Below are 17,272 nucleotides of genomic sequence, written 5' to 3' on the forward strand. Positions count from 1 at the left end.
ATCTTCCACTGAACTGATACCACAATCTGCTGAGGAGTACTTTTGCCATCCTCTTCCCTACAGCCTGATTGGACTAATTTTCCAGGATTCTGTTGCTCTGAAATGTAGTTCACCTTCACCAGGTCAAATAATAACCAGTCATTTCAATTTATAAATGTGAGATAAGGAAGGGGACAAGTGTCAGCTAGGGTGTTTTATTTCTGGAAATGCTATGGATAGTAGTGTATCTTAGTTTTCTTCTACCCCCATTTTTAGCAAAATTGTGCTGATTTAAATATGCATTAATTAGGCACTAAAAAAGGAATTAACATGCAAAGGAAAAAAATTGTGTGGCAAGCTGAGTTAAGTAACTGGAATTAACATAACTCAGTAGGTATGACACAGACGTCAAGAAATCAAAGTTGTTTGCTCCAGTTGTCGTATTCTATTTGTTAAGTTCTTTGAGAAGTGGATGTGGTATGACATACTCTAGTACTAGCAACAGAATTTACTTGTCTTTTTAAATTAAATGCTACTATGGATAAAATCATAACACATCAATTTGTGATAAAAAGCCCAAGCATATTTGCCTTACATTTGAAATATGAACCAAGAACCAACAATAACTTCAATACTGTGCACCCTTCAAAGTGTTTTGTCAGGTTGGCTTATCTGTGTACCTGCAACACCAGTTTACAATACAAGTATAATCAACATTTTCCTTTGGGAACATCTAGAAAGGGTATGAAAAAAAACACACAGAATGTGATGCCTGGATAAGCAAACCCAGATGACTGATTTCAGACAATATATATCTACCAGCTTCTATGTACTCCCTTTTATAAAACAAAACCAATCACTAGCTGTTCCTGCTTTGAGGGGGAAAAAAAAAAAGTCTAAAGAGATTTTTGAAATGCAAACATTTTAAAGAACCTGTCTTCTTAAGACCTCGCGGCATTCTCACCGTTACAGCTCTAGTGCTGCCATGAGCAAGTTAGCTCAGCCATATTATTTACCTCACCCAAACAGAATACTATTTCACCAATTCCTGAAGTTTTAGTGGACACTTAACCCCTGCCCACATTGAAAACTTTGTTTTACAGATCAAATCCAAATTTTAGGCCAATTGCCTTTAGTGCTGTGTGAGGTTGATACATGTACTTGTAAAATAGCTCAACTAGCAGGGTTTAGAAATTTGCTAAACGACATATTGACAATTATTAAATAGTGGATGCTTGCCATTATTCATGCATCAGCACCTCCATGGAGTGTAAAACTGTTTGAAAACCTGAGTCCACGATGATCTGATTTCATAAGTAAAAGACTAAAGGGGCATCCAGAAATGAAGTTTTGAGCAAAACTATCTCAGCTATTTTAGTTAATGGCTGTTAAGATACATTCTGTTAAACATTTATAAAAATTCACAGCATGAATGGAACCCACAGCCAATTCTAAATGTTATACAAACTGAACCAATAACTATTTTTGGCAAAAAATAATTATCTCAACGGAAGTTCAAGTATTCTTACCACAATGAAGATGTTGCCACATTTCACATTGCACAGGCATAACACAAATGAAAACTCCCAGCGCGACACAATCCAGTCATATTATTCACTTGACTTTTTTAATGCAAAAATTGTGTATTCTCTTGTTTTGCACTTCAACAAATATGATGTGAATACAAGAATACCAGATCAAGGGTCCAAGAAAAGACTATGCACCAGTCAACTATGTATACGATTTTCAACAAGAAATCTTCCAAGCTTCCAGCTTTTCTGATGAAAGAAGTGACAGCAAACTTCAACTCTTTTTCAACAGCAATGCTAAATATAGTAAGTCCTAGGGAGGGTTAAGTGTAAGTCAGCTACTGTCCAGCAAGACAAACACCTTTATTCCAGCTCCTGGACCCCTGGATTTATTGCCCCTCCTCACAGGAGAGTATAACACTGGCAGCAATTATAATAGCACAAAAACTTTTGGCATATGAAATATTAACACAGGATTGACTCTGCATTGCCCCTGCCCATCTCACACTACGTTTTCCCTTTACCCTCTTTGCCACATGTTCTAGTTGCCTTCTCTGTTCCAACTCTCAGCTAACCAACAGCTAAGAAACACTTAAGTTTAGGTTTTCTTTGTGTGTGTTTCTTTTAAATATAAAGCTCCTCAGTTAAAGCCACGACTGAGGTAAAACAGTGTGTGATTTGTGCTAGGAAACAACAGTATCCAATGGTGAATACTCCTTTAAATTTCAATGGTCCTGCCAAAATTAATGAAAAAAGATTTTTTTTTTCCCATCAGGACAAAATTAAACAGATATAATTGATGATCATCATCAGAATTGGTACCACTTCTTGTCTTTGTACTTCAACATCATCTGAAAGAAAAACACAAAACAAGAAAACAATTTCCAATTACTGTTTCTATAATGTGCCAAAGGATAATGATACAAATTACATGCTTACAAAGCAGTACAAGAAAGAGGGACTTGAGTACGGCTTCTCAAAACTGCAGCAACAACATTGCTAAACAGTGCGGGTTTGGCACAATGAATTTTCTAATGGTAGCAGCACTGCTAATGATTTGTCCTTAGGAAAAGACACTTTTCGGAGAATGGAAGTTTGCACAGGACTTTAGGGGATGGAAAGAGATCTGGATGGACATGGAAGAGAACAGCCATCTTATTTAGCTACTGTGGAAAAAAAATTAACTTGGACTCATGGGGTTTGCATATGCCAATTTTAGCTTTCTTAAGAACCACAAGAATCTCCGACAGAACACTGCTCTTCTCATCTAATTCAGTAAGAAATTAAGTAATGGGTACAGAGCTGCACTTTTGGGAGTCTACATGCCACTCAGGCAGAGGGTGTGCTCTACACCCATGTGCCAGAAGACAAAGCTGTTTACATTAATAATTTTTGGAGTAATGACTGATAGATAAAAAGGAAGCATCCTTTATCAATGATACTGCATTCCTTTAGCTATCTCTTAATACAACACACCTTTGCAGAAGTCAGCTAGTTACTTGTGTAACTTGGGTTTCTTTGATAGAGAGTCCGTTTAATGTTCAGTTCACCATGTAACAGACTCACCTCATGAGCGTGCTTAGAGAAGGAATCAGCGCTGTAAAGCATGGCTGCAGTTTTTTCTTCAAGTTCTCCTAGTTTCTGTCCTCTTTCATCTAGTGCCAAGCGGGCTCGTGCTAGTTCACCAACTACACCAGATGCTGCTCCTTTGACACCTTCAATACCCCCAGGCCCTGGAATATGCTGGGCAAGACTCCTGGATGCCTTCCCAGACGCCGATTCTCCAACTGGAGGCATTTGCAAAGCAGCAGAAACAGAACAGTAAGGTTTTTCTATCGTTAACATTATCACATAAATACCAATGTAACTAGTTTGTAAAGAGGTATAATTTCATTGCACGGACACTGAACACCTAATCACAGGAATGACTATGGGCAATACTCACTACTCTATGTTACTAGGTTTTACTATTGAATAAAATTTGAGATTTTCAAACAGTTTCCAAACAGTTTCCAAGCAGGTTATGGAATTATAACCTTCTCACAGCTCAAGTGTGAAATTAAAACTCAATAGTGCTGGTCATCAACAGAATTGTGCTGTTGAAGTGGTTTTTAATAATACACCTAACTTCACAGGGAAGGCGGTTGGGTGTTCAGCATACAAAGCAGGAGAACTTTGAAAACACAAGCTGTGGTCAGCTCTGAAGTGCTTTGCTGATGTTGCCAACCAGTACAACTCTACCAGCAGAAGTTTGATGGAAATTCAGTTTTAGATGCAGACACCTAAGGATTAGATATCTCTGCTCAGGATCCTTATTGTAAAAATCTTGTGGAAAAAGCAGACATGTAAATCATGAAAAGGCAATACAGCTGTAAGAACAAATCAGCTCACCCTGAAGTAAACGTCCACAAATGGTCAGATGAACAGCTCTCTAGACTAGTGGCTGCACTGGCTACATTTCTTTTGCTCATAATAAGACATGATCCACCTAGTTCAGCCTAGACACTCAGTGGTCATGTCAATCTCAACACTGAATTGTATACCCTACAAAAATGAGTGAAAGCTAAAACATTTTTGGATGCTGAAGTCAAACCAAATAATCTTTAACTTTTTTCTTACGGAAGGAAATTATGGTTTAAAGATTTCCTTTTTTTTTTCCACCTCTATTATTAAGTTATTTAACAAGTTTTGTTGCAGTATTTCAGGATTTTCTGATTTGATATTATGCTTCTAGCAAGAACAATTTAGGTTGTGACTAACACTATAAACATCTTTGTGAATTGCTAACAATTAAAAAAATCAATTTATTTATTACAGATTCTGTTGTGGCACTCATGTTAAATATGACTATTTAAAAGACACTCTCAGATGTCTTTCCAATTGTCACTGAACTGACTTTCAGGCTACAAGTCATTAGGCTTTTTTAACTCCCATTTCAATACTATTTTCCTTCTGAAGATCTGAGCCAAAACTTCACGGTGGAAACTTCAAACGATGTAAAGGGATGTTTCTACAGTTACAGAAGTGCTTTTCTGTTGCCATGAAAAGGCAGATTTCCCCTGTTCCAGTCAAATTAATTAAACAAATAATTTATGCACATAAACTATTCTAATACTTGACCAACCGTCCAATGTATTACACATCCAAATACAAATGGAATTTTTAACACAGAAAGTGACCTCTAAATGTCTGATATTTGTTCAAAATGTACAGGCTCTAGTAAAGATTAATTTAATTTTTATTGGATAGATCAAAATAATCGATAAAAAAGAAAGGATTGTCATGAAGTCTTGGCTGTTTTAACAGTTATGCTTCATGTTCAAAAATAAACTGTTCTTACAAGAACTTGCATAATATGGTGTTTCATCTAGCAAATATCTGAATAAGTACAAGTTATTTTCCTTAAATGTATTGAAATGCTGCATGCACAGTAAAAAACCCCAAAAGTTGTAATAAGAAAACAATGAGAAAATGATAAAGCAATAAAAATTTTGCCAAATCTGAATTTTACTGTCCTATGAGGAGTGGACTGAATTGAATTATCACACAGTTCTGTCCTAGGTCCCATTACTAAAGCATCTCTGCACAAATGAAATCAGGACAAAGAATCCAGCAAATGAACTGAAGTAGAACAGAGTTTTAATTTTCTTGCTGTCCAGAGCAGTACTATCCAGAAACAGCCCTTTTCAGTTTAACAGCATTAAGATAATCATGGTCAGTACTACGCACTTCATACCGATGAATAAAAATAAGATCAGTTGCCCCATTTCTTGTTTTATAATCTACTCCTGAATAAATAAGGTATAGGAGCCTGTGAGAAAACAGTACCAAGCTTTTCTGGTCTTGTTGATGAGGTGTACAACATTGTATGCAAGCATTTCTCAATCCCTTTTTTACTTTCCTCTTTGAAAATGTAATGTTTTATTAACACAGATAATACGTTTCTCAAGGATCACTGGCTTCCTTGGGCAGAAATACCAGAAAAATAATGAATACTAAAAACTTACATAGTTCTTCTCTGTCAAGCGATTGTGCCCCACCTCCAAACAGACCTTTAAAGAACCCTCTGTTTGGTGCTTCTGGTGTTTCTACAGGAGTGAAGAGCTCACCCAACATTTCCTTTGCAACAAAGACAGACAACAATACATTACCTATAATGTATCATTTCATACACAACTTAATGGAATATTCTTTCACTTGAAGGATTTATTTAATGGATTGGAATTTCAAAGTGAATATGCTTTAATAGACGTCACAAGGTGACTTTGGAAATAAAAACATTTTAAGAAATCTTTCCAAACCACCTTTTCCGTTAGTTGCAACCTTATAGCTTGTGAAATTCAGTAGAAAACAAATAGTTTCAAGTAAAGCTGTATTTACCCTTCAACAACTTGGGCAACACCCTTGATTTTGTTCTGTTGAAACTGTATCTATAAATATTCATATCTATGTGGGGTACTACAGTGGAGCTTATGGCCTGCATCTCTGCTATTTCAGCATGCTATACAACTTCAAACTGAAGCATGACTGAGAATCTTTTCAAGCTGTTAACATGCCTGAAACACAATTACTTCCTTCAAGTACCCCGAGTTAGCATTTCCTGCTTAGGTCAGCATGCGCCTCCACCAGCATCAACTGAACAATTAATTTGAATTTTTGAATTTTATTAACTGCACATTAAATATGGAAGTTTCCTATCAACCAAAGAAGAAATTAAGTACAAACCTGTTTCAAATACAAGTGAATGGATGGAACAGCAAAATTTAAGAGTGTAAGTGATTGATCCTGAATCAGACTCTACAGTGAGAAAAATCAACGTGTGAAACCCAAAGTGCTTGGCTTTAGGACAGACTTAATTACTGTAAGCATCATGAATCCAGAATCAAGAACCTCAGAGTATATCTAAGAAAACAGTAACTATTTTAATGTATTACCTGAAGATTTTCACATGTTTCTTGACTGTAGGTGAGCCTCTGTATTTCAGTTGGTGAGACAAGGTAGAGTGCTTGTCCATTATTGGTGAAGCAGAATGTTCTGGCTATCCGCATATTGGTGAGTGGCAGGTAATATACATCCAACAATGGCCTTAAACTTGGCAAACTGAATAATAATAATAAAAAAATAAAGCAGTATTATCTATTATTGGTTAAACGGCTCATTTTTAAACTGCAGTACATTATTTTTTTCTTCACCATCTGCATAAGTACAACAAACAGCATATCATATAACGCAGTTACAAAAATCTCAAAATATAAATATGAGACTTTTCAAGGTAGCTTCTCAAAAGTGAAATTTAAACACCTGCATCACAGATGTGTTTAAAAGCGTCATTTAAATAACTCTGAACATGTAAATCACAGATTCATTTAAAGCATTATTCAGTAATTACTAATGAAGTAATTTGATAAGTATCTACAAAAAGTTTACAATTACGGATCCTGCCTTTCCTCTCAGGTGAAGAATTTATCCTTGACTAAAAATATGTGACTAAAAGATCTCTCCTCAAGAACACATCAAAGTACCCATGGATGTGCTTTCAAAGGAAAACAGAATTCAGTAGCCTCAACCAAAGTGACCTCTAGATGTTTGATATTTGTTCAAAATGTACAGAATTACATTGAATTATGTAATCATGTCTACCTTTTTTGTCTGACTGCACATCTAAGAGGAAGTCCTCTTAGAGGAAAGTTCATTCACTTTGTACTTTTCCAGTTCTGCACAAGTAACTGCAGTACTTACTGCACCAAGCTACTGAAGAACATACGCTGCACACAAGCTGTAACAATGATCTTGCTACCAAATGTTCCTCTCCCTCAAAGTAATAATAAATGCAAGTAAGAAGTGACTGAACACCTGACACCTTAATAAACAGAACCTAAAATAAACAGCTGTCTCAAAAACATCATCTGGGAAGTTTTTGTAAAAACATAATTTAAACAAGTTTCCCGTAAATGTACCAACAATACGTGAAGCAGCCTCTGCTGCGGATACCATCTGCATAAGATTATTATTCCTAGAAACTAAAAAAGCAGTAAAGGGGAAAAGTGAAGCCAAAAACAACAACAAAAAAATAGATGTAGTAACCTCAGTGTATGTGTTAGGTTTGTTTGTTTGTTTGATACTGAAATTTCTAAATGTTAAACTCATATTTCACAGATTGTGGATTTTCTCTTAGCAGGAAACATCATAGATGACAAACAAAAAGAAGCATTTTTAGGGAATTTAGGGGGAAAAAAAGTGCTTGTCCTGCAAGGTGAGCAGCATTTTGTAGCTATGTTTAGAATGTGCGTTGTGATACACATCAGTTGAGCTGACTTAATCAAAACTTGTTTTTTAATTGTAGTTTGCATCCACTTCAGTTTTACTCTCTACCAACTACCTGAATATTTAATAGTTAACTTTTACATAATTTCCCAAACTAAGAGCTTGTTTTTGCAGCCTGAAAAGTAACATTTTAGAAATTTTACTGGCACACTTTTATAACTCTATTGTTCAGATGCACCTTAGCTTATCCATGACTAAAGTGTAGGTGCAAGGGCATGGGTATATACACACACCTCTGTTCAAAAAAGGACATGTTAAAATTACATAGGTGACATGTACGTACATTCAAACATTACTTTTATTAATGTTTAAACCTGTAACTTAAATCCTTACTTTAGACAACTTACTTCTATATACAACTGCTAGCAATTAATCTTGCCTTTACAGCCCAAGTTTAAGGTCTCCAAGACATAAGCAAGCTACACAATAAAACAGTAAGCTTCAGGCATGAGTGTGATGCAAACAGCTGCACAAAAATATGCAGGGTTGTGGTCAGGTACTAGCTGAAGGTGTGACAAGGTAGTTTTCTCCATCAGGAAGTAAATTCACCTTTGAGAAAAACTTCAACTCACAGACACGTCTCACACATTTGGAACTATTTGTTGAATCAGGTTAGCTTGAGTTAAGGTGGTAAACCTTTTAAGGTGTTAAAGGCATAAGTAATAGGAATGCATAATCAAAATTATTCAGGCCCAAGTGTTGAAAGTTCATCAACACTGAATTTTTTTTTTTTTTTTTTTTAGTTAATATTTTAATGGAAAAGGAGGCTTTTATCTAGCTTAAGTTATATCAAATAGGTCTTACCTAAAAGTCATAATATGTCCATTGGCACAGAAACATGCAAGGCAGATACTATTACTCAATGACACTATGTCTCCACGAAGAACAAAAGAAGTCTCTGTTATATTTTGCTTATAAATACAGTTCTGGGATGGCAGTGAGATAACTTTTGCTTGTTTTTCTGAACATATCACTGCATATTGGTTTTCACTGATTTCCTGAGAGGAAGAGGGGGACACTGAGACAGGTCGTCGCTTTTTTGATTTATCTTTTTCATCTTTATCTTCAGGAACATTGTGTTCTCTCCAGGATTCATGTGCTGGTGGGACCAAAGATCCTGTGGTATCCAGAAAAGCCATTCTTAAGATTGCCCCTTTTAGCCTCAGGATGGTACCTATGAAAAACAAGTTGAGCACATTTTTAAAACAGTTCTCCTGAGCTGTCCTTTAATCTACAAAATATTCCTTTAAGAAGCTCTCACAATGAAACCCGGTAAGAACTTAGGCTTGCCTTAGTAGCAAAACAGATATACCAAATCCTTTGGATGATTATCTAAAACCCAATGAAGCATGTGCAAGACCCTATATATATTCAAGAACACGTTAAACCAGTTCAAGGGTTAAGTGTATGCATACCTTTACATTAACTTCAACAGGAATATATACATTTATTAAGAGAACCAAGCTGGAATGCATATTTGGTTTCAATTCAGTGTCATAAATGCAACTCATTTCATTCTCTCCTGAGTGCACAACGTGCTTAATATCAACAATAAATGTTATTAGTCAAAGGTGAGCTCCTCCTTTTTCTTCAACACAGACAGGTTCAAAAACAAGCAATATGTGGGGTTCCTCCCCAGCAGCTCATGTTTGAACCCACTTGTGTAGAATAAAATGAAAGAGGAAAAGTATTCTCTCCCCACTGTTTAAATCACTGTCCCTGTAGGCCAGATCTTAAGCTTTTCTTATTTTACTTACATTTAATCACATGTAAGTAAAAACATGAACATTTGCTAAATACACAAAAAAATCATACACATGGCAGTATCTTTTAAGGCTTATGCTGCAGATCCAGTGATTAAACATACTGTCTTGTCTGCAGCCTTGCTCTTACAATTAAACATTATCAAATCTAAATACTGCTGCCAATACCATACTCGATAAGCACAAATCACAAACGGTGTAGAGGTCATGCTATTCCTAATCACTATTTCAATCAAACAACACTGCAATTTGCATGTCCCAATACCATCTTGTGTGAGCTAAGTAGAGCAGAGGATCATGTTCTGCATGAGACATAGTGATAGGAGGAAAGATTAAATCTATGCCTAACAGCATATTCAGCAAACCATTAATATATAATTACAACAAAATCAGTTACTGCATATCTAAAAAAAAAAGATACAAGACCTCTCACAGCAATCCAGAGGAAATTTAATCACTTAATACTTTAATTTAATACTTAAAGCTAGTTCAATATACAACCCTTCATTTCTGTTCTGTTTTCATAATGCAGGAAAACAGTTTCCTACCTCATGACAAAAAAAAAATGAGCATTTGAAATACTCACCTCCTCCGTTATCTCCGTTTAACAATGGTCAGGTACTACATTAAGGTTAGCAAACATGCTTTTCTCAGCAAGTATATATGAAAGTGGTATTTTTATATTATAAGAGATTGTATTTTCAGCTTTGCACCTTTAAGACTCCTGGTAATGAAGTAACCAATTCGGATTGCTAACCTTAGTAGCTAGGTCAGTGAAGTGCATATTAATTTTTTATGAATCCATAATTAAGAAAAAAGTTTTTTAAAAAATATGAAGACACTGATACTTTATCAAAATATATGTTAGCCCATCTGCTTTGTACATACCACTAGGAGAAACAATAACTGGCTGAAGAAGTCTTTGCTCTCCTCCTGGGGGTAAGTTCAGTGCAATCACAAGCACTGTACCCAGCGTGGTCCCAACCCATAGGCATGGGGAAGGTGATGTATCCGCCTTTCTTGTGAAAGTCTCACAAAAATGAAGTGCTGAAATTGCCTCGCGTGACTCTTTATCAATGCTAGTTACACTAGAACTCCGGGATCGACTGAAAGAGTTGTCTTTGACATCTGAAAATAAATCAGTATTAATGAAAAAGAATGGCAAAATGCAGGGATTAAGAGAAATCAGATATTCTTTACTGTTCTTTCACATGAAGCACACACTAACTACCACTCTCTTGATTATTACTCCCATATTCTTCCTTAATTACATTTCCTTTTGGCCTAGTTTCCAACACCATAGCCTGAAAAAAAAGTGCCTAATCTTTTTTTTTTTGCAGAGGCTACCAAGTAATTGTCATGAACAATGGTTACACATATTTCTGTGTTTTTGGGACAGGGATTAACAGTCATCATCAAACAGGACTCCTCCTTAAAAAAAAGAAAAACTTCTCTGCTGATTAGTTCACTGACCAGATTAATAAATCTGTTGTTGGCTTCCATGTAACACAGTTTACTGATCTTATGAAGATGCAATTATTCTACTTCAAGAACTGCAGTGACATCCAGACAAAATGGTAACATGCAATCTGTAATGACTCACAATAATATTGTCCCATGTCAGGGAACTGTATGGAGGTCTAACAGGCTATTTACACACACCTCCCTCCCTCCCCCGCCCCCAAACTTCTGGTAAGAGAAACATCAAACGCTACCTAGCACTGGTATGCAAAGGTAAAAATTTCCATTCTGAATACTGTAATATAGTGACAGAAACGGCACCAAAACTTTTCAGGATATCTTCCTCACTGCTTAGCAAATACGGTTCTTGCAACAGAGGAAAAAAAAAACCCTCAAAACAGTAAACATGCTTTTCAGTTCTAGCTGTGCATACTCTGTACGTGTGGTGATACTTTACACATCAGCATGTCTGCATTTTCTGTGTACTTACAAATTAATGCTTTGTTTTCATAAATCCAAAATTTTAGATTAAGACAACCCTTACTAGTAGAAGCCCAATGCAATTCATATAATGACTTTTAAAAAATTCAGTTTTTTTTTTATCTTTGGGTATGGAGTATAGATGCAATCAGGATTTTTAAAGCATGACTAAGAGCTAAAGAACAACATTTAATGACACACATTCTGGAAGTATCACTATTCTAAAGTTATTAAATTTTTGTGAAATTACTACAAAGAACATCTAACATGCATTTGAAAAGCATACAAACTAGATTTCAGCTGATTAAATACAGCCATCTACTCAAAACAGTTAAGTTCCTCAGGAGATACTTGTCTTAGTCCAACAAGGACAGAAAAATTATTGTTCTGTCAAATTTTAGCTAAGTCAAATATAAAACATGGATTATAGAAAGAAACTAGGTCAACCACTCAGATGATGACAACATAAGTTTTCACATTTAAAAAAAAAAAATCAAATCCAGAATAAATCAATGAAAACAATTACTTGCTTTCATAATTCTTCTAATGACGACAACCTCTTAAAATGCTTCTTTCTTCAGGCTTGAATACTTACTAACTTAATGTTACTTCAACTTAAACATGGATTAATCAGTCTGAATAGACATATGTTAACTGCAGCAGGCATAAAATTAGATGTACATTTGTTGAGTTGCTTCTGGTTGAATGGTTGAATAGCACGTGTACAAATTCCAGAAGCATTGCAATGGACAGGAAAAACACCATAAAAATTAACTTTCCAGACAATATGGGCATTCCGGAGAGTGGACAACTTGTTCAGAAGAGAGCACTGAGGGTAAACAGTTTACCTTAGTGCATACTATTTACCTTGAAGTCAAGGAAGAATCTATGGTTTGTTAACAGATTAGGTTCAGATGAAGAGGAAGGAATAACACTCTGATCATCTACTGCACACTTCATCAGAAGGACAGAAAGATGAGCCTCTTTTGAGAAACTACTAGAATATATTCAAGAAAACTTCCGGTTTAGAAAGGAGAATAAATACAGAAGCACACACTTTAGATTTTGTTTTGTCTATTTAGGGAGAAAAAAGGGTAGGTTAAAGATCTAAAGACAGAAAAGTAATTTGAAAAAATAAGAACATGGGAGAGTAGTTTTCAAGAAGCCATGGAAAGAAATGAGAGCAAATGATAAGGATAATGAACTTGGAAGAAAAGCATTTCAGTGGTCTCCTAGACCCAGTATATACAGGCACATAAATGACAAAAAATATAAGTTGGCGATCTTTGAAGAACACTATGCAAAAGCTATCCCATTAGGAGATAAAGATAGACAGAAAATAATGTTAAAAAATTGTGATTGCCTAAGATATTTATAGATCTGAAAATCTAGAATAATTTTACACAACAAACATGAGGCATCTAAGTACAGATATCCACACACTCGTAAAGTCAAGCAAAACCAGTCAAAGGTTATTATTATTCAGCAGTTACAAACTATTTTATAATTATATCAGAAGTGAGATGACAAAAAAAATCCACTGTTTCAGTAGAAAAGAAGAGCAAGCATTAAGTTATACAGAAAATGATGACACTTTCAGGATCACAAAATGCTGAAAGAATTTCAGCATTTTTTTCTCCAGTCTTCAGTATAAAGATAACATTTATTGCTATCAAAGATCAGGGAGTAAAACAACAGTAGAATTAGAGTGAAATAGATAATATTTAAGTACAAATGTGTTCCAGTTTGCAAAGCAGGGTAAAATTCACCCTGAACTGAAGTAATCTCTAACACCATTAGAAAAATGTAGTAATGAAGAACAGATTGAAAAGACAAATCAAAATTTTCTGCTCTTTTTTGCCAACAAAGCCACAGTTAAATCCCTCTAGTTCTCAGCATCACAGTTCTAGAAAGATGAGGAAAAATTCCAATTCCAAAGATGACTAACAGTCTAGATTTAGACAACCTAGAAAAGAAGCAACTAAATTTTGTAAAAAAAACCTTTTTTTTAGCAACAATTAAGCAACAATTAAGATTAGATATGATGACAGCTTTCAACAGTATACAAGATGTCTAACAAAAAGGGAACACTTGTTATCCCGCTTCACTGTGGAAAGAAGAAAAAGTTACTATGGAAGCAAGGAAGATTGATTAAAGAACCTGAAATTTGTCTGACTATAAAGCATCAGAACTTTCTGTTCTGGGATTTTTCTAAACACTTATTTACTGGAGGCTCACAAATAGATGAGGAGTTAAACTGTCACCTGGATCCTTGCTATAGAAATGGGTTAAAGGATCTGAGGGTTCCTTCCAACTCCACATTTCTCTGACTGGAGCAAGCTCTTAAGTGAAAATGGTTCATCAGGGTAGTCCAGCTTAGTTTTAGGATATCCCAGTGCCATGGACTCTCCTTGCTGACAGCAGCAGCTGTCAAGTGCATAGCTCTGCAGCTACCAGCCTGATCCTGGACTGTGCTCTGCTGGGGTTGCAGTAGCAATTCTGCTGCAGGAGGGCAAGTGAGCTGTGGCAGGCAGAAGGCAGCTTTCACATTTAGGCTGCATCTAGTGCTGCAGGTCCACAGCTGTCCCCCACTTTTAAAGAACAAGGCAGGGGAGCTGGATCTGATCTACAAGCTGGCAGTTAACTAAAAACCCCAGTAAATCTAGTAACTTGTATGTTGTTTTAGTTATGCAATATAATGACCTTTAGTACTACAGATTTCACAACTGAGCTGCTTCTTATATATGAAGTTACTAAATTCTTACACTAGTCACCCATCCGAACAGCTTTATATTATTTTCATGTAGAGAGAGTGGTCATAAGACAATAAACACTTGTAAAACGATGTCCAACTGTTTGTTGAGTGGTCTTCAACATATCTTGCTATTCTTAAGATATTTCATTTTTTTCAAATTAAGATGCATCAGATGGTTCTAAGCAGGTAGCATTTTTCCTTTCATTACTTGCTTATTCATGCTTTTGCTATCACAGCACTACTGATAAAGTGACAGATGCCTAAAAATTATGACAGAAGTTTGATAAGCCATGTACAAGATTTGCAGGCTTACCTTATGATGACAGCAATGACATTTTGTGCCTGAGAGCCCCCAAAAAGAGTGGAATTAAAATTTTAGTTCTATACTTCAGATAAATTAACAAAGTCATGATAGTTTACATACTTTAGGACTCTTACTTTAATGTACTCACATCCTACAAAACAGTTTCAGTAAAAATAAAAATCAACTATGTAAACTTACCTAAATCAGGCTTTAACTCAGTTGGCAAACTTAGCTTCCTGGACATCTTTGCTGAAAAGTGAAGTATATCTTTTTTTTAAAAAGAATAAACATGATTCTACTGGCCTTTATTTTCTTCTTTCCCAATACTTAATATATCATTGCTTATTACATTGATTGCAGTACTTAACAGGATTTCTACTAAAGTAAAGCCTTACTTTCACAGGGGAGGTGTGCAAAGTAAAACATGGAAGATACCAAAATGCCCACATACAGAATTTTATTACTTTTGCCAAGCTTCATTCCTCCTCAGGCTTCAGGCATAACTGGATTGGATGAATTTTGCTTTGGCTCAGCCTCAAGTTTTATCTCCTTAGGTGAGGGGACAGAATGCCAACTCTTGGTTATTGCGAGAACTAGAGCTCAAGTTTACATAAAGTTAACATCTTATCCCCTCTTCTTCTGCCCTACATCCTGATCAAACCTGACAAATTTAAAATAGAGAAAAGATGAACTTTTAATTGCACTAAAAGATTAATGGACATGCGTAAAATCTGAGATGCAATCCACAACCTTAGAAGAATGAAGCATTACAGAACATAATTATAAAATCGGCAGCATAGAAACACTTGCAACGCTGTCGAACAAAAGACTGTATGAATTTGATAACATTGCTGAAGTAAAAAACAGCACTTCAACTCATCCCTGACAGAAAATTCTCTTTACAGAAATGGAAATCTTGCAGTCCATTTAAAATGCAGTACCACACTAACAAATGCTGCTATAATAAAACTTAATAGTAAACTAGTAGCCAGATGTCCATCTTCCATCTTTCTTTCAACAATTACTCAAGAATGAACATTTTTGATGTAGGTTAACTACTAGACCAAGGCTACACTTTGAATTTGTTTCCCAGCAACATACTCGAATTTTCATTAATCATTTAATTCCTTGCTATCTTGTAAAGGTAATACTTGTCTACCTGAAGGAGATTTTGATAATATCCTCAAAACTCTAGGAGTACCTTGTAATGGATACCACTCATAAAGCAGCCTGAACCTTGCTGCTTCTCTCAGCTAAAAAATAGTTAAAACCATAATTGGAATGAGTTCTTAGAAAGCATTGTTTTCTACATATTTTGAAGAATAGCATGTGGTTTAAAGTTCCTTCCACTCCTTCAAAAAGTAAAATACTTCATGTATCATCAGTTACACTCATCAATATTGCAAATGCTAGTTACTTGAATAGCTGAACAGTTTCATTCCTGTCATACATTATAAAAATTTGATAATAAAGACTCCAGAAATAATCTTCTAATTTCCTTCATGTGTCAATGTTACAAAGGATGTCCTATTCAAATTAAGCTGAAATTACCTATTCTCAGACTGAAATGCTAGTCACTTTAACTTATTTCAGCGCAGGCTGAAACTGCAAAAGGCAGTTCAACGCCTTAATAGCAAGGCCAAAACTCATCAAAATGAAGCTTCTGCCACGGGTTGCTTTCACTCCCATTTCAGATCAGAGCTCAGCTATACAAACAGAAAACTATGGTACAAAACAGCACTACTGACATGGAGCCCATATTTTTAGTCTCAGCTTGAATACAGATCACGAAATCTCATCTGGAATTGAGAGTAACAAGGCAGGCGTTCCCTGTCCTAAGGCTTGTTTTCTAGGTCTGATATGCAAAACTTAAAAGCTGAGATACTGAACAAAAGCTCAGGTATCCACACAGAAAATAAATTAGTTATTTTTGGCTTTTCGCTGCTTTTACCATGTGTGAATACCAGCAATAATTACTGTAGTTTGAAGACCAGAGCATTCACTTTTGGCTTTTCAAATAGTGTTGTGTTTAGTGTTTAACACAATTTTAACAACTTCAAGAAAATTGAACAAAAAACCAACGATACTAGGTAATAGGTAGTAAAAATTACAGGTAAGTGTGTTGGAGTCCAAGAATCGGTTCATAGGTAACTTTTTGCTCCCTAGTGAAAGGTCAGTTGTGTGAACTAGGTTGATAAGGTAAAAAAATATTTGTCAGACATTTCCTAAAAACACTGAATTATGTTTCATTAACAGTACAAGGGGATCCAGGATTTGTTAAAAACAGTGTCATTGCTAGAAATCATGAATTAATGTGCTATGCAAAGAATACTTTTCAAAACATACATTCATGTGTCAAAAACCTCAGTATGTACCTCAACATGCAAATAGGAAACAAGAACCTATTTAAATAGCAGTAGTGCCATCTTGTGTTTAAAGAAAAAAACATCTAAAGGTGCAATAGGAAAATGGGAGTATTTCACCAGCTAAGCTGTTTTTAAATAACATTACTTACTATTAAAAACCTGCTTATATCCTGCCTTATGGAAAATTCAGTTTGCTCTGCCTCAGATAAGAAACAGCAATATGCTAGACAACTTCTATGACAAAAGATCAAACAGAGAAATGGAAAAGAGAGGATGGAGATCTACAGAGAGAATGCTCAATGTTAGGCTTT

General features: G+C 35.5%; 1 protein-coding gene across 1 annotated transcript in view; it reads right to left on the reverse strand.

Moving 5' to 3' along the window:
* Positions 1 to 2,041: 2,041 nt before the first annotated feature.
* The window catches only part of STXBP5 (syntaxin binding protein 5 (tomosyn)), a 102,035-nt gene continuing 86,804 nt past the window's right edge, over positions 2,042 to 17,272 (reverse strand). The window contains exons 22-28 of the mRNA XM_008935584.1: positions 14,794 to 14,844; positions 10,484 to 10,723; positions 8,637 to 9,006; positions 6,443 to 6,608; positions 5,516 to 5,627; positions 3,075 to 3,295; positions 2,042 to 2,359 (exon numbers count right to left, since the gene is read on the reverse strand). Coding sequence (XP_008933832.1) covers positions 2,318 to 2,359; positions 3,075 to 3,295; positions 5,516 to 5,627; positions 6,443 to 6,608; positions 8,637 to 9,006; positions 10,484 to 10,723; positions 14,794 to 14,844 — 1,202 coding nt within the window. The 3' untranslated portion in view covers positions 2,042 to 2,317. The remainder of the gene's footprint in view (positions 2,360 to 3,074; positions 3,296 to 5,515; positions 5,628 to 6,442; positions 6,609 to 8,636; positions 9,007 to 10,483; positions 10,724 to 14,793; positions 14,845 to 17,272) is intronic.

The sequence above is a fragment of the Merops nubicus genome, unplaced genomic scaffold, assembly GCF_000691845.1.
Source record: "Merops nubicus isolate BGI_N331 unplaced genomic scaffold, ASM69184v1 scaffold1452, whole genome shotgun sequence".
Taxonomy (NCBI): domain Eukaryota; kingdom Metazoa; phylum Chordata; class Aves; order Coraciiformes; family Meropidae; genus Merops; species Merops nubicus.